The sequence below is a fragment of the Ranitomeya imitator genome, chromosome 5 (genome assembly GCF_032444005.1).
Source record: "Ranitomeya imitator isolate aRanImi1 chromosome 5, aRanImi1.pri, whole genome shotgun sequence".
Classification (NCBI taxonomy): Eukaryota; Metazoa; Chordata; class Amphibia; order Anura; family Dendrobatidae; genus Ranitomeya; species Ranitomeya imitator.
In genome coordinates, this window is record NC_091286.1 from 193,077,041 (window position 1) to 193,104,280 (window position 27,240).

A 27,240-nucleotide genomic window follows, 5' to 3' on the forward strand; every position below is an offset into this window, starting at 1 on the left:
TGAGTCCAAATCTGCTGCAACCTGTCCACCACAGTATCCACACCAGGACAGTCCGAAGACTCAACCTGCCCTGAAGAGAAACGAGGATGGAACCCAGAGTTGCAGAAAAACGGCGAAACCAAGGTAGCCGAGCTGGCCCGATTATTAAGGGCGAACTCAGCCAAAGGCAAAAAGGACACCCAGTCATCCTGATCAGCAGAAACAAAGCATCTCAGATATGTTTCCAAGGTCTGATTGGTTCGTTCGGTCTGGCCATTAGTCTGAGGATGGAAAGCCGAGGAAAAAGACAAGTCAATGCCCATCCTACCACAAAAGGCTCACCAAAACCTCGAAACAAACTGGGAACCTCTGTCAGAAACAATATTCTCTGGAATGCCATGTAAACGAACCACATGCTGGAAGAACAATGGCACCAAATCAGAGGAGGAAGGTAATTTAGACAAGGGTACCAAATGGACCATCTTAGAGAAGCGATCACAGACCACCCAAATGACTGACATCTTTTGAGAGACGGGAAGATCTGAAATAAAATCCATAGAGATATGTGTCCAAGGCCACTTCGGGACCGGCAAGGGCAAAAGCAACCCACTGGCACGAGAACAGCAGGGCTTAGCCCGAGCACAAATCGCACAGGACTGCACAAAAGAACGCACATCCCGCGAAAGAGATAGCCACCAAAAGGATCTAGCTACTAACTCTCTGGTACCAAAGATTCCAGGATGACCAGCCAACACCGAACAATGAACCTCAGAGATAACTTTATTCGTCCACCTATCAGGGACAAACAGTTTCTCCGCTGGGCAACGATCAGGTTTATTAGCCTGAAATTTTTGCAGCACCCGCCGCAAATCAGGGGAGATGGCAGACACAATTACTCCCTCTTTGAGAATACCCGCCGGCTCAGATAAACCCGGAGAGTCGGGCACAAAACTCCTAGACAGAGCATCCGCCTTCACATTTTTAGAGCCCGGAAAGTACGAAATCACAAAGTCAAAACGGGCAAAAAACAGCGACCAACGAGCCTGTCTAGGATTCAACCGCTTGGCAGACTCGAGATAAGTCAAGTTCTTATGATCAGTCAAGACCACCACGCGATGCTTAGCTCCTTCAAGCCAATGACGCCACTCCTCGAATGCCCACTTCATGGCCAGCAACTCTCGATTGCCAACATCATAATTTCGCTCAGCAGGCGAAAACTTCCTGGAAAAGAAGGCGCATGGTTTCATCACCGAGCAATCAGGACTTCTCTGCGACAAAACAGCCCCTGCTCCAATCTCAGAAGCATCAACCTCGACCTGGAATGGAAGCGAAACATCTGGTTGACACAACACAGGAGCAGAAGAAAAACGACGCTTCAACTCTTGAAAAGCTTCCACAGCAGCAGAAGACCAATTGACCACATCAGCACCCTTCTTGGTCAAATCGGTCAATGGTTTAGCAATACTAGAAAAATTGCAGATGAAGCGACGATAAAAATTAGCAAAGCCCAGGAACTTTTGCAGACTTTTCAGAGATGTCGGCTGAGTCCAATCATGGATGGCTTGGACCTTAACAGGGTCCATCTCGATAGTAGAAAGGGAAAAGATGAACCCCAAAAATGAAACCTTCTGAACACCAAAGAGACACTTTGATCCCTTCACAAACAAAGAATTAGCACGCAGGACCTGAAACACCGTTCTGACCTGCTTCACATGAGACTCCCAATCATCCGAGAAGATCAAAATGTCATCCAAGTACACAATCAGGAATTTATCCAGGTACTCTCAGAAGATGTCATGCATAAAGGACTGAAACACTGATGGAGCATTGGTAAGTCCGAATGGCATTACTAGATACTCAAAATGGCCCTCGGGCGTATTAAATGCAGTTTTCCATTCATCGCCTCGCTTAATACGCACAAGATTATACGCACCACGAAGATCTATCTTGGTGAACTAACTAGCCCCCTTAATCCGAGCAAACAAATCAGATAACAACGGCAAGGGGTACTGAAATTTAACCGTGATCTTATTTAGAAGGCGGTAATCTATACAAGGTCTCAGCGAACCATCCTTCTTGGCCACAAAAAAGAACCCTGCTCCTAATGGCGACGATGACGGGCGAATATGCCCCTTCTCCAAGGACTCCTTCACATAACTCCGCATAGCGGCGTGCTCAGGCACAGATAAATTAAACAGTCGACCTTTTGGGAATTTACTACCAGGAATCAAATCGATAGCACAATCACAATCCCTATGCGGAGGTAGGGTATCGGACTTGGGCTCATCAAATACATCCCGGTAATCAGACAAGAACTCTGGAACCTCAGAAGGGGTGGATGACGAAATAGACAGAAATGGGACATCACCATGTACCCCCTGACAACCCCAGCTGGACACAGACATGGATTTCCAATCTAATACTGGATTATGGACTTGTAGCCATGGCAACCCCAACACGACCACATCATGCAGATTATTCAACACCAGAAAGCGAATAACCTCCTGATGTGCAGGAGCCATGCACATGGTCAGCTGGGTCCAGTACTGAGGCTTATTCTTGGCCAAAGGCGTAGCATCAATTCCTCTCAATGGAATTGGACACTGCAAGGGCTCCAAGAAAAACCCACAACGCCTAGCATACTCCAAGTCCATCAAATTCAGGGCAGCGCCTGAATCCACAAATGCCATGACAGAAGAATAAGATGACAAAGAACAGATCAAGGTAACGGACAAAAGAAATTTTGACTGTACCGTACCAATGGTGGCAGACCTAGCGAACCGCTTAGTGCGCTTAGGACAATCAGAGATAGCATGAGTGGAATCACCACAGTAGAAACACAGCCCATTCAGATGTCTGTTCTTGCCGTTCAACTCTGGTCAAAGTCATATCGCACTGCATAGGCTCAGGTTTATGCTCAGATAATACCGCCAAATGGTGCACAGATTTACGCTCACGCAAGCGTCGACCAATCTGAATGGCCAAAGACATAGACTCATTCAGACCAGCAGGCATAGGAAATCCCACCATGACATCCTTAAGGGCTTCAGAGAGACCCTTTCTGAAAATAGCTGCGAGCGCACCTTTATTCCATTGAGTGAGTACGGACCACTTTCTAAATTTCTGACAATATACCTCTATCTCATCCTGACCCTGACACAGAGCCAGCAAATTTTTCTCTGCCTGATCCACTGAATTAGGTTCATCGTACAGCAATCCGAGCGCCAGGAAAAACGCATCGATATTACTTAATGCAGGATCTCCTGACGCAAGAGAAAATGCCCAGTCCTGAGGGTCGCCACGTAAAAAAGAAATAATGATCCTAACTTGTTGAACTGGGTCACCAGAGGAGCGAGGTTTCAAAGCCGGAAATAGTTTACAATTATTTTTGAAACTCAGAAATTTAGTTCTATCTCCAAAAAAAAAATCAGGAATAGGAATTCTTGGTTCTAACATAGAATTCTGAACCACAAAGTCTTGAATATTTTGTACTCTTGCCGTGAGCTGATCCACACATGAAGACAGACCTTTAATGTCCATCGCTACAACTGTGTCCTGAACCACCCAAATGTCTAGGGGAAAAAAAAGGCAAAACACAGTGCAGAGAAAAAAAAATGGTCTCAGAACTTCTTTTTTCCCTCTATTGAGAATCATTAGTACTTTGGGCCTCCAGTACTGTTATGATAAGGTAATTCAGTACCACAATGTACATAGAAGTCAGAGCACATACAGTGACCTGACAATAACCCAAAAAACATAGAACGAGCTCTGAGACGTGGGAACTCTGCTGACCGCAATCCCTAATCCTCTCCAACCACACTAGAGGCAGCCGTGGATTGCGCCTAACGCTCCCTATGCAACTCGGCACAGCCTGAGAAACTAGCTAGCCTTAAGATAGAAAATAAGCCTACCTTGCCTCAGAGAAATACCCCAAAGGAAAAGGCAGGCCCCACATATAATGACTGTGAGTTAAGATGAAAAGACAAACGTAGAGATGAAATAGATTTAGCAAAGTGAGGCCCGACTTTCTGAACAGAGCGAGGATAGGAAAGGTAACTTTGCGGTCAACACAAAACCCTACAAAAAACCACCCAAAGGGGGCAAAAAGACCCTCCGTACCGAACTAACGGCACGGAGGTACACCCTCTGCGTCCCAGAGCTTCCAGCAAGCAGGAAAAAAACAAATATACAAGCTGGACAGAAAAAACAGCAAACAAAATAGCAAAGCGGAACTTAGGTATGCAGAGCAGCAAGCCACAGGAACGATCCAGGAGGAAACAGGTCCAATACTAGAACATTGACTGGAGGCCAGGATCAAAGCACTAGGTGGAGTTAAATAGAGCAGCACCTAACGACTTCACCACAACACCTGAGGAAGGAAACTCAGAAGCCGCAGTACCACTCTCCTCCACCAACGGAAGCTCACAGAGAGAATCAGCCGAAGTACCACTTCTGACCACAGGAGGGAGCTCTGCCACAGAATTCACAACACTCACCGTCAATATTTGTGGGGGGCTATCTTTCCTTTGGGGATTTTCTCTGAGGCAAGATAGGTTTCCTGTTTCCATCTTTAGGGGAAGTTAGATCTTAGGCTGTGCCGAGCGGTCTAGGGAGCGTCAGGTACCCCCCACGGCTATTTCTAGTTGCGCTGCTAGGTTCAGGGTCTGCGGTCAGTACAGATACCACGTCCTTCAGAGCTTGTCTCATGTTGTTCCTAAACCACCAGATCATAACACGCATATAGCTTTGGGGCTTTATCCCAAGAGGATGATGCCGCCTCCTCGAATGGGTACCTTATTTTGACAGCTGGTGGTAGAGAACCCTTCCTCTCGGGCTTTTTCCATTTATGTGTCAGGGAGCTTATCTTATCGATCACGGGAAAGGATCTACGAGCATTCCGGTCTAGCCACTTAAACATCATGTCCTACATGGAGCATCTTGACCGTGGTTCCTCAATCCCCATGGTACTGTTTACTGCTTTTACAAGTCGATTTACCCGATCAAGTGGGAAACAAGAATGACTTGACCCGACTTCTAAAGATGACGAGGATGAGGGGGATTGAAATGGGGGATCTGGGCTCTTTACCCTTAAATCCTAACTTCGTGTCTGACCATGTCCCTCAGGCTGGAGGTAAAGTCTGGGGTCTCCTCTGCTACTAAATGTTGTATACAAGGCCTGCACAGTTTACTTTCATGGCCATCCGGAAGTGGAACTCCGCACTCGGCACACTCTCTATGCTTAGCTTTAGCAGAACACTTTCTCCCCAGACAAACAAGGAGAGAGGGAACATAAAGGAGAAAACAGTACATCACCAAGTGAACTTTCTCGTAGATCACTTACCCGTGGTGTGTAATGAGTGGTACCGTAATCTGTGGGGGATCATTTCCAGCCAGTGATATATCTCTACGGCCTGAGGACTTGTTCGGTCTGCCTTTAGCTCCACCAGCACGACTACTGCCACTAGACCATTGCTGGGAGACTTTCCCATGGGGCTTCTCTGAGAGCTGATGCTGTTCTTGATGCTGCTGCTCTGGCGAGTGCTGAGGCGCTTCTTGCTCTAGTGAATCCATATTGAAGAATGTCTAGAAGCTCCCCCAAGGTACGGCCCCCAGATGGGGCCAGCAGGAAAATCCTGGTGGTGTGCCTGGTACTACAAGGCATGCTGCTGGGTATCCCCCTGAGACTGCACCCCCAGCTGAAATCTGGACGAGTGCCCCCGCTACAGCCCAGGCATCCGCACTGTCTACCACCTCCAGATTGCGTGCTACAGGGGCGCGCCGGCAGATGACATCACCACCCGCGACCTGGACCGCGCATGCATGGCTGCATCATCGGGTCGTGTCACTGGCCGCATCATCAGGGACCACCCCTTCAGACTGCGTACTCCCGGCATGACCCGGCACATCCTCAGACATCCCGGAACCAACACTGCTGCTGTGACTGATGCCAACACCACCAACACCACTGCCGAGAATAACACCCCGACCTGGAACGCCCAGCCAGCCCGGTACAGTCCCAGGAGATGGCCTACGCAGCTTATACTTACCAGTACCTGCGGCGATGGGCCACCATGAAGCCAGCACTACCCCTGAAGGCTGCTTCCCTCTGCTGTCGCCTACACAAGCAGTACCCCTGCCGTGTTGCGCTTCCAGTGCACCAGACAGGCTGAGGCAGGGGACCCTCGCTACTTGGGTGGTCTGTCAGGACTGGGCACATCTTCTAAAAATATAGTAAGGCCGCACCCTATAGTTTCATCGTCTCTATGGACATCAGTGCACACGTCCTCACCAGGGGGTCCATCCCAGAAAAAAGGTCCAAATTCAAATGAAGAGAAGGACAGCGCCACACCAGGAAGTGAAAAAGCAGCTCCCATTTTATTCTGCCTCCTGCAGCAACGTTTCGGTCCGAGGACCTTTGTCAAGCACAGTACAAAACATTCCAACCACCATTATATACCCTTACGCCCACCCCATTAATTAACCAACAACCAATAGGGATACCATATCACAATAGAAAAAACACATAACGATATAATATACATATATAAATATAAAAACAATCCCATATGAGTAGCAATCAATACATCTCCCCATCTAACACAAATCAACTACCCCCGATCACTCCCCTATACATAATCTAGCCCACAAAAACAGTGACAAACTCCCGGCACTCAAGATGTAAACAAATCCCGTCCCCCCTATCAGGGCAGTGCATTGGTGGTTGTCATAGCGCTGTAGGCGTGTTCATGGAAGATGCGGCCCAATCGAGTCACCAAAACCTATATCATGAGACCGCACTATATCCATCATGCAGCGCTCATCACTGCGCAAGTCCAAAGGCCATTTTCCAAATACGCATGTCCTAGGTTAAGACCCGCCCACACATATCAGAGCCCAGCGCTTCAGTGCGCATATCTGTGAAGTCCCGATCTCCGGAGGCACCAGTGCGCATGTCACAGTCCCTATCTCCAATGGCATCAGTGCGCATGTCAAAGATTGTCCGCACAAAGGAAGCTGATCACCAGTGCGCATGTCAAAAGGGTTTCCAAGGTGCTCCTTCATGATAAGTCCACATCAGTCAGTGTAGTAGTGCACAAATCTAGAATCTATGTCCGCTCATGTGGAGCAGAGCAATAAAGTGCAAGACTTTTATAATGTTCATACTCCCAATGGAGCAATACTGCATGTGTCCAGAGTTCTCATCAATTATTTTATATGCCATATTTCAGCCATTGTATTAGAACCTGTAATGAGATATCAGATACACAAGGGGAAAGAAATCCCTCCCAGTAGCACAATATAAACAATATTACAATAAAGCCATAATAGATCACACTTATACACTATAATACAATGCCAAAAAAGTCCACAATCTCAGTTCAATGTTTAAAACAGAACCATAATATGCATAATATACCAACAGTTGTATAGAAGGTCACTTATATTAATAAGGCATATCGTCGGAAAAATCGGACAGTCAGGCCAAAACAAGGCCACAACATCCCCCATCCCCCGCGGATCATTGGTACAATTGGTACAATTATTCCCACTGATATAATTAGTCTTAGTGACTTTTATCCCATCACTAAAAGTGGTGTTTCACCTAAATCCAAAAGTTCTGCCGTTTAAAATGCATATTGGCATTAGGTAGTTTATACCCTCTATCTTTATTTGATGGGGGGATGTTGTGGCCTTGTTTTGGCCTGACTGTCCGATTTTTTTCGACGATATGCCTTATTAATATAAGTGGTGAAGATGGAAGGCGTGATGGCAAACATTCTGAAGATTACTGTGGATTTTACTGTTGAGGCGAATCATTTGAAAGCGATTATTCTGGAGAAGGAGTGAGAGAGACAGCGCATCATGCGTCTGTGCCGACGACAGTTGTGGATCCACAGAGAATGACGCGTGGGGTGTATTCTACACTATATATGGAGCTACGAGGAAACCCTGAGAAATGTTTCCCATATGTACAGATGCAAATGGAGAACTTTGATTTATTGGTGAAAAGAATTGGACACCTCATCAGAAGAAGTGACACATATTGCCGCTTCTCCATTTCACCGGCGGATCATCTAATGGTGGCTCTTTGGTAAGCCATTTTTATTGTATCTCCTCCTGTTAAAGCACACTTGTAACTGTAACTAGATGGTGGCCCGATTCTAACGCATCGGGTATTCTAGAATATGCATGTCCACGTAGTATATTGCCCAGCGACGTAGTATATTGCCCAGTCACGTAGTATATTGCCCAGCCACGTAGTATATTGCCCAGCCACGTAGTATAGTGCCCAGCCACGTAGTATATTGCCCAGCCATGTAGTATATTGCCCAGTCACATAGTATATTGGCCAGCGACGTAGTATATTGCCAGTCACGTAGTATATTGCCAGTCACGTAGTATATTGCCCAGATACGTAGTATATTGCCCAGCCACGTAGTATATTGCCCAGTCACGTAGTATATTGCACAGCGACGGAGTATATTGCACAGCGACGGAGTATATTGTCCAGCCACATAGTATATTGCCAAGTCACGTAGTATACTGCCCAGGCACGTAGTATATTGCCTAGCCACATAGTATATTGCACAGCGACGGAGTATACAGCACAGAGCCACGTAGTCTATTGCCCAGTCACATAGTATATTGCCCAGCACAGACCACGTAGTATAGAAACGTAAAAAAAATAAACATATACTCACCTTCCGAAGGCCCGTTGAAGTCCTGCTATACTCACCATCCGCCGCCTTTCCCGCTTCTCGGGACGCTCCCGGGATCGCTCCATTGCAAGCGTCAGCTTCCGGTCCCAGGGCTGGTATGAGCAGGACCTGTGATGACGTCGCGGTCACATGACTGTGACGTCACGGCAGGTCCCTGTCGCACACCAGCCCTGGGACCGGAAGCTGCCGCTTGCAATGGAGCGGTCCTGGGAGCGTCGCGAGGTGTGGGAAAGGCGGTGGATGGTGAGTATAGCAGGTTTTTTGTTTTTTTATTATTTTTAACCTTCGTCCGGCTGAGTAGGTACAATTGTAACTATTCCGTTTTAAAATTGCAATAACTTTTTTTTTTTGAAAAGCCGTAGAGGACTGAAATTTCGTGACATCTCTGCAGTTTTGGTCCAGAATATATTGGCCAAATTTCAATAAAATATATATGAAGGTACAATTGTACCTCTGCAGCCTGTTAACATTGTAAAATTATGCAGCCTGATGAAGGTTAACATGACATATTTTTACTATTGATGCTGCATAGGCAGCATCAATAGTAAATAGTTAAGGACACACAGGGTTCATAGCAGCTGTAACAGAGTGCGTTACACCGCGGGCCATTACCGATGCCATTAACCCCGTGTGAGCGGTGAGTGGATGGGATTATGGAACGGGCGCCGGGCAGTGAGTGCAGGGGAGTAGGGGAGGGACTAATCGGACTGTGGCCGTTGCTGACTGGTCGCGGCAGCCATGACAGGCAGCTGCCGAGACCAATCAACGAATGAATAACCGTGACAGAAGGACAGACAGACAGACGGAAGTGACCCTTAGACAATTATATAGTAGATGTTGTTGCTGGTAGTTTTTAATAATTATTTTTATTGTATCTCCTACTGTAAAAACTGACTTATAACTTTGATGTTATTGCTGGTATTTTGTACTCATTTTTCCCTTTTTTTCACAGATTCCTTGCAACTGGAGAATAACCTTTCGTCACTCCATTTCCAGTTCAGACTTGGGATTTCCACCATCTCTAGAATTGTGAAGCACACCTGCCGTGCATTGTGGGAATCTTTACATGGCGAGTTTACACCACATCGCACAACGGAGAGTTGGCTGGAAATAGCGGAAAAGTTTCAACAAATCTGTCAGTTTACCTATTGCTTGGGTGCAGTGGACTGGAAACATATCCACATCATCAAACCTGCTGGATCTGGATCGGAATATTTTAACTATAAAAAATATTTCTCCATTGTGCTCATGGCCATCACTGAAACTGAATACAAACTTATAACGGTCAATACAGGGGCCTATGGCCGCTCCAAGGATTCACAAGTTTTTAAATTGTCTGCAATGGGGCATCATCTCTATGGAAACACCTTCCAATTTCCACCCCAAGACTGCTGCCTGAAACCTCTGGGCCACCAATGCCATTTGTTTGTGTTGGAGATGAAGCCTTCCAACTCTCGGAACACCTGCTGAAACCATACTCCAGTGGTGGATTAACGGCAACTGAAAGAATTTTTAATTACTGCCTCACACGAGCACGAAGAATGGTGGAGTGCACTTTTGGGATTCTGACAGCAAAATGGCGAGTTCTATTGACCGCTATCAACCTGAAGACTGACACCGTGGACGAGGTGATGAAAGCTTGTGTGGTCCTGCACAATTTTGTTATATGCAAGGAACTTATTTCCTTTGATGACCACTCTGAAGAAACCACCTTGCATGATTATCACAACATTACTTATAGAAGTTCTGTGTCAGTTTCCAGAATGAGGTACAAATTTGCTGAATACTTTATTTCACCTCAAGAAGAGTAGACTGGCAGGATGAGAGAGCTTGAAAAATTTGTCTTGGACCTTGTTACCCAAAGCATTTCACCTTCTTTCCCCAAAGTATTGTACCTTTTTTACCCAAAGTATTGTACCTGGTTGTGTTTTCCCCAAAGTATTTTACCTTCTTTACCCAAAGGATTGTACCTGGTTGGGTATTACCCAAAGCATTTTACCTTCTTTACGCAAAGTATTGTACCTTTTTTACCAAAAAATTGTACCTGATTGGGTTTTCCCCGAATTGTTTTACCTTCTTTACCCAAAGTATTGTACCTGGTTGGGTATTACCCGAAGCATAGTACCTTTTTTACCCAAAGTATTGTACCTGGTTGGGTATTACCCAAAGTATTTTACCTTTTTTACGCAAAGTATTGTACCTTTCTTACCCAAAGTATTGTACCTGGTTGGGTTCTCCCCAAAGTTTTTTACTTTCTTTACCCAAAGTATTGTACCTGGTTGGGTATTACACACAGTATTTTACCTTCTTTACAAAAAGTATTGTACCTTGCTTTAACCAAAGTATTTAACCTTATAAATTAATAAATGAAAGACAAAATTTTTAAACCAAAAAACTGTTTTTATTACCAAATTTTTAACTAACAAATGCTTTATAAATTTAAATAATAATAATCATTTTATTTATATAACACCAACATATTCTGCAGTGCTTTAAATAGTGTGGGGTGGAGATAATACTGGAGGGGCTATCAGATGGGGACACTTTGACATTGGGAGTGTGGAGAGAGAAATGTGATGTGGTGATGACAGATCAGTAGGTAAAACAGGTGAAGGGGTGGAGAAAGAAAGAACGGGTGGACATGAAACTGGGAGCAGTGTTGGGAATTTGGAAGGTTTGGAGGGTGGAGTGGAGGGATTGGGAGGCAGAAAAGATGGTAGGTGGAGAAGAGGGTTGTGTTTGGGGCATGGTGGGTGTTGAAGGAGACTGGTGGTAGTGAGCAGGGAGTAGAGGTTGGGCAGGGAGTGGAAGCACGGATGATGTGGTTGGTAACTGGTATGGGGCAGGATGCTGGCACGGTGCAGGATGCTGGTACAAGGATGGATGCTGGTATTGTCTAGGAGGGGGAGGAGGGACAGTGGCTGGAGGGGGGGCAGGTGCGGGAGGAACTACCGGGGAGGGTGGAGGGGCTTGGGAGCTAACATGCGCTAGAGCAAGCTATCACGATTGCATTACATGCATCTGTGAATCAGGAGATAGCTTATCCATGCGCTCGTGTACTGCCTGGAAAAAGGAATGGTTTGGCGATTTACTTGAATCTGAATTCATCCAGAAGTGTGTGCAACTAAAGAATATTGTTGCTGAGCAAATTAAATCCTGCAGTCATTTTCTCAGACAACAGTTTGAGACAGTTCTGGAAGGCTGCATTTAAATACAAGAACTCGGGTGCATAGCTCTTTTCCTGATCGCTCTGGCGCTGCCGCCCAGAACCCACAGGTGTTCTTGAGGTGGCAGCAGTGTCAGAGGGATGGGGTAAAGGAAAATCTATATCCTCACCAGCAGCTTCATGTAACGCAGTCAGCCACGATGCTCCAGCGCTGGTGGATTGGACGGAGGGATCAGATGTGAGGGAAGGCTGGGAAGGTGCAGAGGGGACAGGTCTGTCGAAGTGACCCGCAGTGGCAATCTCCTGAGGAATCGGCCCAGAAGGATTCAACACTGCAGGCTCCCGAGTGCTGCAGACGGTGCTGTGAAATAAAGAAAAAAATATATAATTAATATATTGATATTGCATGGCCTGGCTGAAACCCAAAAAAAGAGTTAGACATGTAAACATTTTTTATTAAATGGGGTGGGTAATATTTACCTTCTGCTCACCATCGTTGACCGGATGATTGACAGGGCCATTGCATACTTGTACTTGCTCCTGCATCCTCCCAATCCACTCGGTGCCTGCATCTCTTTGTTAAACTCCTTCTTGAAGCGATCCCTGATTGACCACCACCACTTGACAACTCTCTCACCTGAAAAGTGAAAGCACAAATTGGTTAGTATACAACACATTACATCCACCAACATAACTGAACTGTGAATACTTACGTGCTTGATTCTGAGACCGAACATCGATGTCCTCCGAGTTGTCCACAACTTCATGGCACACTTGCTCCCAGAGTCGATGGGTCACAACGATATCGGCGTGGCGGCGGTCCCCCGTGTTCAACTGCGGCTCCCGCTCTCGAATTAGATCGATGTTTAGCTCGGCCTCCTCACTGTCAGAGTCAGGAGACATTAGACTCAAAAAACAAAATAAGTTTGAAAAAAAAAGTTACTTACTCGATGGCGACCGCCCTGACGCTCACGCCGACGACCCTGAAAGGAGCTTTGAGGACCTCTAGATTGAGCCGCAGAATCAGAAGACTAAAAGAAAAAAAATTATCTGCTTGGATATAGGCTATGTGTTGTGCGTATGGTGATGTCTGTAATAATCTGTTTTTGTGTTGTGTGAACTGTGATGTGTGAGATGATGTGGTTCTGCGATGCATGTAAACTTACCAATTGCGAGCCCACTCCGGGTATCTCTCCACCGTTTACATCTCCTTCTGGAAGCACCTCTTCTGCAGCTTCCTGTTATACAAAAATGTATATATATATATATATATATATATATATATATATATATATATATATATATATATATATATATATATATATATATATATATATATATACACATACATACATACATACATACATACATACATACATACATACATACATACATACATACATACATACATATAACGTCAACATCACTACAATCAAAAAAATGAAAATGACCAAAAAAAAAAAAAAAGAGCATTTATTTATCTCACAGCGCTGACGACACGGGGGAGGGCTCCCGGATGAAGACATGGCTGTAGCTGTGTAATAGTGTGCAGGGTAGACTATGTCACCATGGAACAGACAGACCAACTGTTGAGGGGGATTTATTAAAAGGGACAATATTCTCCTCGCAGGGAGAAAACAGTAGAATATGAACTGAAAAGATAACGGTGCAAAATATGGGAGTCAAACAGTGTAACAGAATTAAGCGGGATTTCTTGAGAAAAAGAACACTTATCAGTCTGATGAGGACTTGCTTGAAGGGTCGTCTTCTCCAACGAAGGCGCCGAGAAGCAGCGGCACTTGTCGTCCCTCTGTTGTCCCTGGGCTAAGTAGTCTCTAGGAACCCGCTGCCTAGGGTTTCGGGAGTTAATGTTATATGCACAGGCTCTGAGTCTTTAGCTTTTACAGCACAGCCTGTCCCGGGAAAACGATGGTCTATTATTAAGTCTCTTAACAGGAATCAGGGGCTCTGCACTGATACCGTGGGTACCAGGGGTCACAGTCTCTGCACGGGTGTCAAGGCACTCCTCTCCAGTCACAGCAGAGTCCGCTTTCATGTACTCACAAGATACAGTCTTTCTGGGCAATCTCTCTGCATTTGTCTTCTGACCGGGAGCCCTCTCTCCTCCCCGGAGCGCAGCTGCGTCCTGCCCTGACCTCTGCACACCTGCGCGCGCGCCTTTCCTGCTCTCTGCCCGGCTTCCTTCCTGTCCCAGTCTCTGAGTCTGTCCCCCGGGGAACCTGCAGCAGAGCTCAATGGTTCCAGGCATAGAGCCGAGAAGGTAACCGCCCACGGACTCTTCTTCTGTTCCACCTCCTTACAGATGGCTGTGGTTGTAGCTGGCTGTGGCTGGAGCTGGCTGGCTTGGAGCAGATTCAGCTCTGGCTCTGGTGGCAGGTTCAGCTCTTGAGGCAGGTGTTCTCTGTCTTGCTAATATGAAAAAATTCTCTGTCTTTTCAAGACAGAGAAAAAATTCTCTGTCTTGCTGGCTGGTAAATGGATGAGTGAAGGCCTCACTGGCAGTGTTTATATCTGTGTCCTGGGGGCTGGCTAATTGTATCGGAGCATGCTCAGTTTAAAAAAATGGAATCCGGCGCCAGATCCGTCATTTTCTGGATCCGGCGCCCATCGGCTTCCATTACAGCAAAAAGCTGGAAGCTTTCTGTTTTTTCGCCACAGACAAAAAACATTACTGTCTACGTTTTCTCCAGATGCCGGAAAAACAATTGTCCTCTGAAAACCGAACTCAACGTGAGGTCATCCGATGCAATCCTCTACTAATACAAGTCTATGAGAAAAAAACGGATCCGGGCGGCAGCTTTCGCCGGTTCCATTTTTTTTTAAATTCGCCGGATTCCGCCTGACTGCAAAAACCTGATGTGTGAAAGTAGTCTAAAGTGAAAGGACAAAAAAAACTGGATCCTGAAAGGCTTTGGTTGAAAAACCTGATTTTGCCTGACTTGAGAAAAACACAATTGTGAAATCAGCCTCATTGAGTAAGCGCAGACTTGCAAGCTGATTTTAGACAGCACTTTTACTAACAGAGCGTTGACAATACAAAAAAGCTTAAGTAAAGAAATACGAGAGTGCTGTGAAACACCCTCATTTGCATATTAAATAAATTAGATCTAAAAGGTTTGTCCACTACTTTCAATTAACCCCCAATGTATCCCCCCAGGGCCCCTAATGAATTTTGCAAATACCTTATGTTGCCATTTTAACCTGTGAGCGGCGCTATTCTGGCGGCTGAGTCCGGGTCACGTGACCCCCAGGCTGTAGCCGCCGCTAATTTCTGCTGACGTCACGTCAATTTCCAGACTCTGGAAATTGACGTGACATCAGCAGCAGGCATGACCCAGCCTCCACAGACAGTGGTCACTCATCAAGAGTGACTGGGCTGTGGGCGGTGCTGGGGTCTGCCTGTGGGGCTGTGCTGGGGGTGGGGCGGGGCTGCATGTGGGGCGGTCTGCTCTGCTGGCTGTGCTGGATTGTGTGGCCGGTGCCGGGATCTACGTGCGGTGGGGGGGGGGTCTGCGTGGTGGGTCTGTGGCTGGTGCTGGGATCTCCTGGCAGTGCTGGGATGTGTGGGCAGGGCAGGGGGGTCTGTGGGGCTGTGCGTTGGGTCTGCTTTGGGTGGGGGGTCATTGGTGTGTGTGTCTCTGTGTGCAGGCATCGTTCGATGGGACTACTAGTCCCATCGGGCTATGCCTGCTACAGTGACAGTGAGTGACACATTAGTCAATGATGGGACAGTAATAGTCCCATCATCCGGCTAATGTGTTGAATGTAAAAAAAAAACAACACATATACACATGTACAGTACATACATACAACATCGATTACACACATGCAGTACATACAACATACATATAGACATACAACATAGATACAACATAGATTACACACATACAGTACATACAACATACATATAGACATGCATCATACATTACACACATACAGTACATACAACATGCGACATACCACATGCACCATGCAACATGTACCATGCATCATAAAACATGCAACATGCAACACGCACCATGCGACATACAACATGCATGATGTGACATGCAACATACAACATGCGACATACAACATGTGACATGCAACATGTGACATGCGACATGCAACATACAACATGTGGCATACAACATACAACATGCTACATGCAACATGTGACATACAACGTGCAACATGTGACATGCAACATGCACCATGCAACATACAACATGTGACATACAACATGCACCATGTGACATGCAACATGTGACATGTGACATACAACATGCAACATGTGACATGCGACATACAACATGTGACATGCACCATGCGACATGTGACATACAACATGCACCATGTGACATGCAACATGTGACATGTGACATACAACATGCGACATGCACCATGCAACATGTGACATGCAACATGTGACATGTGACATGCAACATGCGCCATGCAACATGCAGCATGCGACATGCAACATACAACATGCACCATGCGACATACAACATGCACCATGCGACATGCAACATGCGACATACAACATGCACCATGCGACATGCAACATACAAAATGCACCATGCAACATGCGACATGCAACATGTGACATACAACATGCAACATGCAACTTACAACATGCGACATACAACATGCGACATACAACATGCACCATCCGACATACAACATGCGGCATGCAACATGCACCATGCAACATGCCACATACAGTACATACATACAGTACATACATACAATATACATATAGACATACAGTACATACATATAGACATACAGTACATAAAACATACAGTACATACTCACCATCACCTTGGCACCTTGATCCCCGAAGCCAGTGTCACCTGTAAAAAAAATATTAAAATAATAAACAAACACTATACTCCCTGATCTGCAGATATTCAATTAAAACGAGTGTCCCAAGATGATCTCCTGTGGAGAGCAGCAGCATCAGCTGATGCGACCGCTCTCTGGGGGCTCCAGGAATACAATGAAGGAAGGTTTCCTTCCACAATGTATTCCTCACAATGTATTATTACTCCCCTGTGAGAAAATAGTCCCTAGTCTCACTTGTGGCACTGCTGTGTGGGAAAATTCTCACACAGCTTTGCCATAAAATGAGACCCTGAACTGAGGTAACCTCTTCAGTGATGCACTGCAGGAGCCATCGTCTCCTGTCAGTGTGTCACTGAAGGCCCTGTAGAGCAGTGACATCACCCAATGTCACTGTTCTATAAGGGAGATCATTGTGGGACATTCGTTATTAATTGGACTACGGCGAACAGGTAGTATATGGTTGGTTTATTATTTTAATTTTTTTGCAGGCGATCGAGTATGGTAAGTATGGTTAAATTAAGAATATTAAAATACTTTTTTCTGGCTGTGTCTTTAATTTTTTTAACCCTTTCACTACTATAGGATTAATAATAGATAGGCGTCTTATTGACGCCTCTCCATTATTAACCGGGCTTAATGTCACCTTACAATAGCAAGGTGACATTAACCCCTTATTACCCCATATCCCACCGCTACATGGGAGTGGGAAGAGAGGAGCCAAGTGCCGGAATTGGCGCATCTTACAGATGCGCCATTTCTGGGGCGACTGCGGGCTTGTATTTGTAGCCGGGGGGGTCAATATCCATGGCCCCTCTCTAGGCTATGAATATTAGCCCACAGCTATCTGCGTAGATTTCTGGCTATAAAATATAGGCGGGAACCAACGTCATTTTTTTGAGGGGTCCCCATATTTTAATAGCCAGTAAAGGCTACGCAGACAGCTGCGGGCTGATATTCATAGCCTCGGAGGGGCCATGGGTATTAACCCCTTCCCAGGCTACAAATATTGGCCCCCGGCCATCGGCTTTCCCCCTCTGGCGCAGAAAATTGCGCAGGAGCCCACGACTTTTTTTCCCCATTTTTTAACTGAAACATATTGTTCATTAATCCCTTTCTGCCAGCAGACGGAATAGTACGTTAGCTGGCAGTATCCCCCGCTTTGAGGTGGGCTTTGGCGTTGAGCCCACTTCAAAGCATCAACATTTCAGCTGTTTTCAAGTAAAAAAATTAAAAATTTTACATGATCGCTAAACGGTGTAGCGATAAAAAAAAATCAAAAGCCAAAATTATGTTTTTTTGGTCGCCGCGACATTACATTAAAATGCAATAACGGGCGATCAAAAGAACGTATCTGCACAAATGCGGTGAAAACGTCAGCTCGGCACTCAAAAAATAAGTGCTCACCCAACCCGATATCTCAACTATAGCCGCTACGGGTATCGGAATATGGCGCAATTATTTTATTTTTTTTAGCAAAGTTTGGAATTTTATTTCACCACTTAGATAAAAAAGAACCTAGACATGTTTGGTGTCCATGAACTCATAATGACCTGGAGAATCATAATGGCAGGTCAGTTCTAGGCTGTGTGCACACGTTGCAGATTTGGGTGTAGAATTTTGTGCACAAAATCTGCATCTCCTGGCAGAAAACGCAGCTGCATTTTTGCACGGTTTTGATGCATTTTTGGTGTGTTTTTTATGCAGTTTTTGGTCCATTTTTTGTGCGGTTTTGATGTGTTTTTTGAGCTTTTTTTGCGCAGTTTTGATTCAGTTTTTGCTGCGGTTTTGATGCGGTTTTTATGCAGCTTTGATTCAGTTTTTGGTGCAGTTTTGATGCGTCTTTGGCACAGTTTTTGGCTCGGTTATGGTGCATTTTTCGTGCAGTTTTGATGAAGTTTTTTGTGCGGTTTTTGCACGGGTTTGATTCAGTTTTTGGTGCAGTTTTGATGCATTTTTTGTGCAGTTTTTGGTCCATTTTTTGTGCGGTTATGATGCAGCTTTCGTTGCGTTTCTTGCACGGTTTTGATGCAGTTTTTGGTGCGCTTTTTGCATGGTTTTGATGCAGTTTTTGGTGCAGTTTTTGCAAGGTTTTGATGCAGTTTTTGGTGCAGTTTTGATGCAAACTGGTTTTTGATGCAAACTGGTTTTGATGCAGTTTTTGGTGCATTTTTGTATGCGTTTTTGAAAGCTAAATAAAGACGTATTATTGAACAACAACAAAAATTTTGATGTCATTATTGTCCAACCTCCTCTTTTACATTTGTCCAACCCACACTTTATTACACACACAGATAGATAGATGATAGATGAGATGGATAGATAGATCTACATATAGATGGATCTATAGATGCATACATCTATCTATTCATATACTGTATCTATCTATAGATATATCTGGATAGATATATCTATGGATAGATATATCTATTGATAGATGTATGGATAGTGTAGGGTGCGTGTCCACTGTCCGGATTACATCCAGATTAGCTGCAGATTGGATGCTGCATACTTGTAGTCTCATCGGATGATGCCTTCACATACACACCCAAAGACCCCCCGCAGAGACCCACACAGCCCCACACACACCCGAACAGTTCCGCACAGCGCCGCACACAACTGAACAGTCCGCAGACCCCGCCCGCGCACACATACATGCACACAGTCACTGCCCACACACTTCCCTCCTCCCGAACTGCAGCGTTTCTCAGACCCACATCTGCAGCAAAACTGCAGATCTTTTTTACATCTGCGGTTTTGCCGCGGATGTGCCAGACTCAATGCAAGTCTATGGATGCAGAAACGCTGCAGTTCCACACAAAATAAGTGACATGCTGTGGGGAAAAAAAAGCTGCGTTTCGGTGCGGCTTTTTCCGCAGCATGTGCACAACAAGTCTGTGGCTCCCATAGACTTACATTGGTTGTGTACTACACTGCGGATTTGATGCAATTCCGTGTGGCAAAAAACACTGCGGATCTGCAATCAAATCCGCAACGTGTGCACATAGCATGCCCTTATCATCTCCCGCCTCGACTACTGCAACCTCCTACTCTCTGGACTCCCCTCTAGCACTCTGGCACTGCTCCAATCCATCCTACACTCTGCTGCCCGACTAATCTACCTGTCTCCCCGCTATTCCCCAGCCTCTCCCCTATGTCAAGCCCTTCACTGGCTTCCTATTGCCCAGAGACTCCAGTTCAAAACTCTCACAATGACATACAAAGCCATCCACAACCTGTCTCCTCCATACATCTGTGACATGGTCTCCCGGTACCTACCTGCACGCAACCTCCGATCCTCTCAAGACCTCCTTCTCTACTCCCCTCTCATCTCTTCTTCCCACAACCGCATCCAAGACTTCTCCCGTGCTTGCCCCATACTCTGGAACTCTCTACCCCAACACATCAGACTCTCGCCTACCATAGAAACCTTCAAAAAGAACCTGAAGACTCACCTCTTCCGACAAGCCTACAGCCTGCAGTGATCATGAAGTTACTGAACTGCCGCGCAACCTGCCCTACCCTCTCCTAGTGTTTCATCACCCATCCCCTGCAGACTGTGAGCCCTCGCGGGCACGGTCCTCCCTCCTTATGTACCCGTGTGCCTGTTATCTGCTCATCTTTAATGTATTTGTCTATATTTGCCTCGTATTCACATGTAAAGTGCCATGGAATAAATGGCGCTATAAAAATGTATAATAATAATAATAATAATAATAATAGCCTTAGCAATTAGTGAACCTAGCAAAAGAGCCAAGCAAAAAACAAGTGTAGGATTGCACTTTTTTTGCAATTTCAATACACATTTTCAGTTACATGACATGGTAAAACCAATGATGTCATCCAAAAGTACAACTTGTCCCTCAAAAAATAAGCCCTCACATGGCCATGTTGACAAAAAAAATGATGGCTCTGGAAAGAAGGGGAGCGATAAACGAAAGCGAAAAAATGAAAAAAGCTCCAAGGGTGAAGGGGTGTAGAAACATGGATATGGACATATCTATGGAAATAGATATAGATAGATATATAGTATCTGTATCTATCCATCCCATATATCTCTTTCTCTCTCTCTCTCTCTATCTATCTATCTATCTATCTCATATCTATCTATCTATCTATCTATCTATCTATCTATCTATCTATCTATCTATCTCATATCTATCTATCTATCTATCCCATATCTATCTATCTATCCCATATCTATCTATCTATCTATCTATCTATCTATCTATCTGTAATGGAGTGTGGGTTGGACAAATGTAAAAGAGGGAGTTGGACAGAAATGACATCACAAATCTTTTTGAAGATAGAGGGAGGGTTTTGAGTGTGTTTTGGAGTGGGTGTGCTAGGTTTGGGCTTAGACACCAGTGCACTACATCATGGAACTTGTAGTATTAGAGCACAATAAGTCAGGAGAAAGGAAGCTGTTGATTAACCCCATGAGAGCTGGATCCAGCACTGAAAATGTGCTGCTACAGCATGATAAAAGGTAATATTGCTAAAATTAACACAGTGGATGTTTTCAGTGGCACATAATAGCAAGATTTATGAACAAAAAAAAGTTATAGTAGTGGACAACTTCTTTAACTTTATAGCGCCAATAAAAACTATTCTATAGGAATATGCCCCCTAATCCCCATTCTAAAGCATCAGACTCTCAAATCCCCAGCCTGCATAGCACCAGACTCCCTTGTTCATCAGTATATAGCAGCACCAGCCTCCCTTGTCACCAGTATATAGCATCACCAGACTCCCCTGTCACCAGTATATAGATTCACCAGCCTCCCCTGTCACCACTATATAGCAGAACCAGCCTCCCCTGTCACCAGTATATAGCAGCACCAGCCTCCCCTGCTCACCAGTATATAGCAGCTCTAGCCTCCCCTGTCACCAGTATATAGCAGCAGCAGCAGCCTCCCCTGTTCACCAGTATATAGCAGCACCAGCCTACCCTGTTCACCAGCATATAGCAGCACCAGCCTCCCCTGTTCACCAGTATACAGCAGCTCCAGCCTCCCCTGTCACCAGTATATAGCAGCTCCAGCCTCCCCTTTCACCAGTATATAGCAGCTCCAGCCTCCCCATTCATCAATATATATCAGCTCCAGCCTCCCCGTTCACCAGTATATAGCATCACCAGACTCCCCTGTCACCAGTATATAGATTCACCAGCCTCCCCTGTCACCACTATATAGCAGAACCAGCCTCCCCTGTCACCAGTATATAGCAGCACCAGCCTCCCCTGCTCACCAGTATATAGCAGCTCTAGCCTCCCCTGTCACCAGTATATAGCAGCACCAGCCTCCCCTGTTCACCAGTATATAGCAGCACCAGCCTACCCTGTTCACCAGTATATAGCATCACCAGCCTCCCCTGTTCACCAGTATACAGCAGCTCCAGCCTCCCCTGTCACCAGTATATAGCAGCTCCAGCCTCCCCATTCATCAATATATATCAGCTCCAGCCTCCCCGTTCACCAGTATATAGCAGCTCCAGCCTCCCCTGTCAACAGTATACAGCAGCATCAGCCTCCCCTCTTCACCGGTATATAGCAGCTCCAGCCTCCCCTGTCACCAGTATACAGCAGCATCAGCCTCCCCTGTTCACCGGTATATAGCAGCTCCAGCCTCCCCTGTTCCCCAGTGTATAGCAGCACCAGCCTCTTCTGTCACCAGTATACAGCACCAGCCTCCTCTAGTCACCAATATACAGCAGCTCCTGCCTCCCCTGTTCACTAGTATACAGCTGCACCAGCCTCTCCTGTTCACCAGTATACAGCAGCACCAGCCTTCCCCCACGTCTTCAGCTCTATGAGCGCTCACCTGCTCTTGTGTCCTCCTCACATGCACAGATGCTGCAGCACCTCGAATGCAGGGACCTCTGACCCCGGAAGTTGCAGTGCCACTACTTCCTGGGTCAGTCAGCTCCCTGCATCGAGGTGGATATGGAGTTGTGCCCCCGTCCCCTCCTCCCCTGAAAAGACAACAGATTTCCTGGATTGTCTAACGGAGGGGAGGTTAATAAAAAAAATGTCTTCCCTGTCTTGGTGCCACCCCTGCACCCTAGGCATGTGCCCTCCAATGCCTAGTTGCAAATACGGCCCTGCTTGTGGGGCATTTCCACTGTTTAGGCACATCAAGAGCTCTGCAAATGCTACATGATGCCCGCAGACCACGCCATCAAAGTCTGCATTCCAAAACGTCATTCCGTCCCTTCCAAGCCCCGACGTGTGCCCAAACAGTAGTTTTCTCCCACATATGGGATATCTGCGTACTTATGAGAATTTGCACAACAAATCTTGAGGTCCATTTTTCCTGTTAACCTTGTGAAAATAAAAAATTGGGGGCTAAAAGAATTTTTGTGGAAAAATTATTTTTTTTATTTTCACGACTCTACGTTATAAACGTCTGTGAAGCACTTGAGGGTTCAAATGCTTACCAACAGAGATGAGTGAATTTGGTAGGATTCAGTTCCGAATACGATCGGATTAGAATATTGTTTTTGCAATATTCGTCGAACAGAGCCGAACGTCATTAGAGTCAAGGGGAGTCGAAATTACCAAATATGTTCGGAACCAATCATAAGACATATATTCAGCATGAATAGTGTTCGAATATGGCCCAAATATGTCAAAATCAGATTCGGGGCCAAAATCCAAACAAATTTGCTCCTCTCTGCTCACCACAAATCTAGATAAGTTCTATAAGAGGTCTAGTTTCCAAAATGGGATGATGTGTGGGGGGTTTCCATTGTTTAGACACATCATGGGCTCTCCAAGCGCGATAAGGCGTCCGATCTAAATTCTAGCAAATTTTGCCTTGAAAAAGTGAAATGGTGATCCTTCCCTTCCAAGCTCTTCTGTGCACCCAAACAGTGGTTTTCCCCCACATATGGGGTATCAGCATACTCAGGACAAATGTCATAACATCTTTTGGGGTCCTGTCATGACACAGTTGTGTCTCCCAGGATACTTCCGAAGGTGAAGATGTCAGGGCCTCCGCCCTTGCCTTATCTCTTGAGTTAGCCCTTCGTCTGTTCTATTCCCCCACCCAGGGAAGAGGGGTGCTACTTTGCACCGTAGTACACCAACCCAACAAACAAGGCAACACAAACATGGGTTAACAGAAAACTCCAGACACAAAATATTTACTCACATATAACAGAGGAATACACCGGGGTGTGAAGGTAGGGGAATAAACCAAAATAGAGATGGATAAGGAATTACAGTGCATACAAACCAAGCAATAGTCACTAATAACTTCTCTAAATTTCCTTCTCAAAAGAACTCCTTTCCCTCTATTAGCCATGCAGCAATAAAGCTAGCTCTGACAAGGATTTATATCAGAGCCCAGATTATAAAGGGAAAAGGAGTAGCTAACCAAGCTCAGCTATGAGCACAGAGATTTCCAGCATGGCCAATTAACCCCTGTTCTTCCAGAAGAAAAAAAACATTTAAAATTAAGGAGAAGTGCTTCTTCCCAGCTCTGGAGTAGGAACAATAAGACTCTGTGGTCTTCTGGCTCCACACTGTCGCTGTAACCCCATGACAGGTCCAATTTCTCCAGTTACCCTTGTGAAAATAAAAAATTGGGGTTAAGAGCTAATTTTTGTGGAAAAAATATGATTGTCTATTTTCACAACTCTATGTTATAAAATTCTGTGAAGCACTTGAGGGTTTAAAGTGCTCACCGCACACTTAGATAAGTTCCTTGAGGGGTCTGTTTTCCAAAATGGAGTCAATTGTGGTAGGTTTTCATTGTTTAGGCACATCAGAGGCTCTACAAGTGCAACATGGCATTCAATCTCAATTCCAGCCAATTTGCACTGAAAAAGGCAAACAGTGCTCCTTCCCTTTCAAGCTCTGTCATGCGCCCAAACAGTGGTTTTTCCCCACATATGGGGTATCAGCATACTCAAGACAAATTGTACAAAAACGTTTGTGGTCCAATATCTCTGGTTACCCTTCTGAAGATAAAAAATTTGGGGCTAAAAGATAATTTTTCTGGAAAAAATATGATTTTTTCATGCCACTATGTTATGAACTTCTGTGAAGCACTTGTGGAGTTCAAAATGCTCACCACACATCTACTTGAGAGGTCTAATTACCAAAATGGGGTCTCTTGTGGGGGGTTTCCACTACTTAGGCACATCAGGGGCTCTCTAAATGCGACATGGTATCTTCTAATGATACCAGCAAATATTACTTTCAAAAATTCAAACAGCGCTCCTTCCCTTCCGAGCTCTGGCGTGCACCTAAACAGTGATTTTTTTTCCATATATGGGGAATCGGCATGTTCAGAAGAAATAGCATTACAAATTTTGGGGTTCATGTTTTCCTGTTACCCTCGTGAAAATAAAAAAAAATAGCCTAAAGTTAAATTGTAGTGAAAAAAAGTTAAATGTTAATTTTTCCTTCCTTATTCCATGAATTCCTGTGAAGCACTTGAAAGGTTAATAAACTTCTTGAATGTGGTCTTTTTGGGGTATTTTCTATCATACAGGCCCCTCAAAGCCACTTTAAATGTGATGTGGTCCCTAAAAATTTTTTTGTAAATTTTGTTGGAAAAATGAGATATTGCTGGTCAAATTTTATCTCTTATAACTTCCTAACGAAAAAAATTTCTTTGAAAAATTGTGATGCTGTAAAGAAGACATGTGGGAAATGTTATTCATTAACTATTTTGTGTGACATATCTCTGCTTTAAGGGCATACAAATTAAAAGCTTGAAAATTGCAACATTTTTAAAATATTCACCAAATTTTCACTTTTTATACAAATAAACGCAAGTCATATCAAAGAAATTTTACCATTATAATGAAGTACAATATGTCACGAAAAAACAAATTCAGAATCAGCATGATACGTTAAGGCACTCCAGAGTTATTACCTCATAAAATAACAGTGGTCAGTTTTGTAAAAATTGGGCTGGTCATTAATGTGCAAACCACCTTCGGGGGTAAAGGGGTTAATATTTGAAAAAAATCAAACTTCAGGCTTGGTACAAAGTCCAAACCTTTGGAAGAATCTTAGAAGTGATACCATGCTTATTTATTAAACACGGTATCATAAAATAATGTCATACTTTTGTATTGCCTTTGTCATAATAATGCATTTTATTATAACTTAGACTGTGTATGTTGAACTGCTTTTATTTTGGGATGCAGTGACCCATGTTACAGCCAGGGGACACTGTATGTGCTCCTCAGGATGCGCTTGGAGGCGTAGTTGTGATGGTGAAACAGTGACCGGTGGTATTGTGAATGGACGGCATGTGTCACAGAGGAAGTCTGCGCTGTAAGCCAGTAGTGTTGTTCTGGGACCTGTAGTCCCACAAGTATTTACTCAGTATTAAAGAGAGGCTTAAGGTACCGTCACACTTAGCGACGCTGCAGCGATACCGACAACGATCCGGATCGCTGCAGCGTCGCTGTTTGGTCGCTGGAGAGCTGTCACACAGTCCGCTCTCCAGCGACCAACGATCCCGAGGTCCCCGGTAACCAGAGTAAACATCGAGTTACTAAGCGCAGGGCCGCGCTTAGTAACCCGATGTTTACCCTGGTTACCATCCTAAAAAGTAAAAAAACAAACGCTACATACTTACCTACCGCTGTCTGTCCTCGGCGCTCTGCTTCTCTGGTCTGGCTGTGAGCGCCGGGCAGCCGGAAAGCAGAGCGGTGACGTCACCGCTCTGCTTTCCGGCTGACCGACGCTCACAGCCAGTACAGGAGGAGTGCAGAGCACAGCGCTGGAGGACAGACAGCGATGGGTAAGTATGTAGTGTTTGTTTTTTTACTTTTAGGATGGTAACCAGGGTAAACATCGGGTTACTAAGCGCGGCCCTGCGCTTAGTTACCCGATGTTTACCCTGGTTACCAGCGAAGACATCGCTGAATCGGTGTTACACACGCCGATTCAGCGATGTCTACGGGGAGTCCAGCGACCAAATAAAGTTCTGGACTTTCTGCCCCGACCAGCGACAGCACAGCAGGGGCCTGATCGCTGCTGCCTGTCACACTGGACGATATCGCTAGCGAGGACGCTGCAACGTCACGGATCGCTAGCGATATCGTCTAGTGTGACAGTACCTTTACAGGGCTAGTTTGAGAGCTGGGCAGGTCAAACTAGCCACTCATACGTGCCACCTATGGGAGTGGTTACAACTACATAATGTGACCAGGGTTTGGGTCACATGGTTCAGAGTGTTTGGACCTGAATGATCTGTGTTGTAGGTCCTGAAAGAGGTCAGGTCTGAGTTGGAAGCTCCGGCGAGTGGAGATTTCCTGAAGAGCATGTGGAGAGACAGTGGACCTGGATGGTCGGTGTTGGAAGATCCTGTGAGACTGGAGACTTCCTGGAAGCACCTGGTGAGACCATGTCTGGGACAGCTTCTGTGTTGGCAAAGCCAGGACTGACAAGGAGTCAGCTTGCGGAGTGGAGCTCTTGGTTGTAATATACGGCAGAGAAGTTTATCTGCTACATGAACAGACTGGTGGTCATGACATGTTCGTGAATGTAATATATGCGGAGCT

General features: G+C 45.3%; 1 protein-coding gene across 2 annotated transcripts in view; it reads right to left on the reverse strand.

The window, feature by feature from the left end:
• The window catches only part of CCR6 (C-C motif chemokine receptor 6), a 293,164-nt gene that overhangs the window by 153,519 nt on the left and 112,405 nt on the right, over nt 1-27,240 (reverse strand). Inside the window, exons 4-7 of one of the 2 annotated variants that reach the window (XM_069769455.1) lie at nt 13,032-13,103; nt 12,579-12,896; nt 12,346-12,502; nt 11,161-12,226 (exon numbers count right to left, since the gene is read on the reverse strand). The exons of the other annotated variant lie outside the window; for it this stretch is intronic. Coding sequence (XP_069625556.1) covers nt 11,824-12,226; nt 12,346-12,502; nt 12,579-12,768 — 750 coding nt within the window. The 5' untranslated portion in view covers nt 12,769-12,896; nt 13,032-13,103 and the 3' untranslated portion in view covers nt 11,161-11,823. Of the gene's footprint in view, nt 1-11,160; nt 12,227-12,345; nt 12,503-12,578; nt 12,897-13,031; nt 13,104-27,240 lie in introns of those variants that run through there. 2 annotated transcript variants of the gene reach the window in all.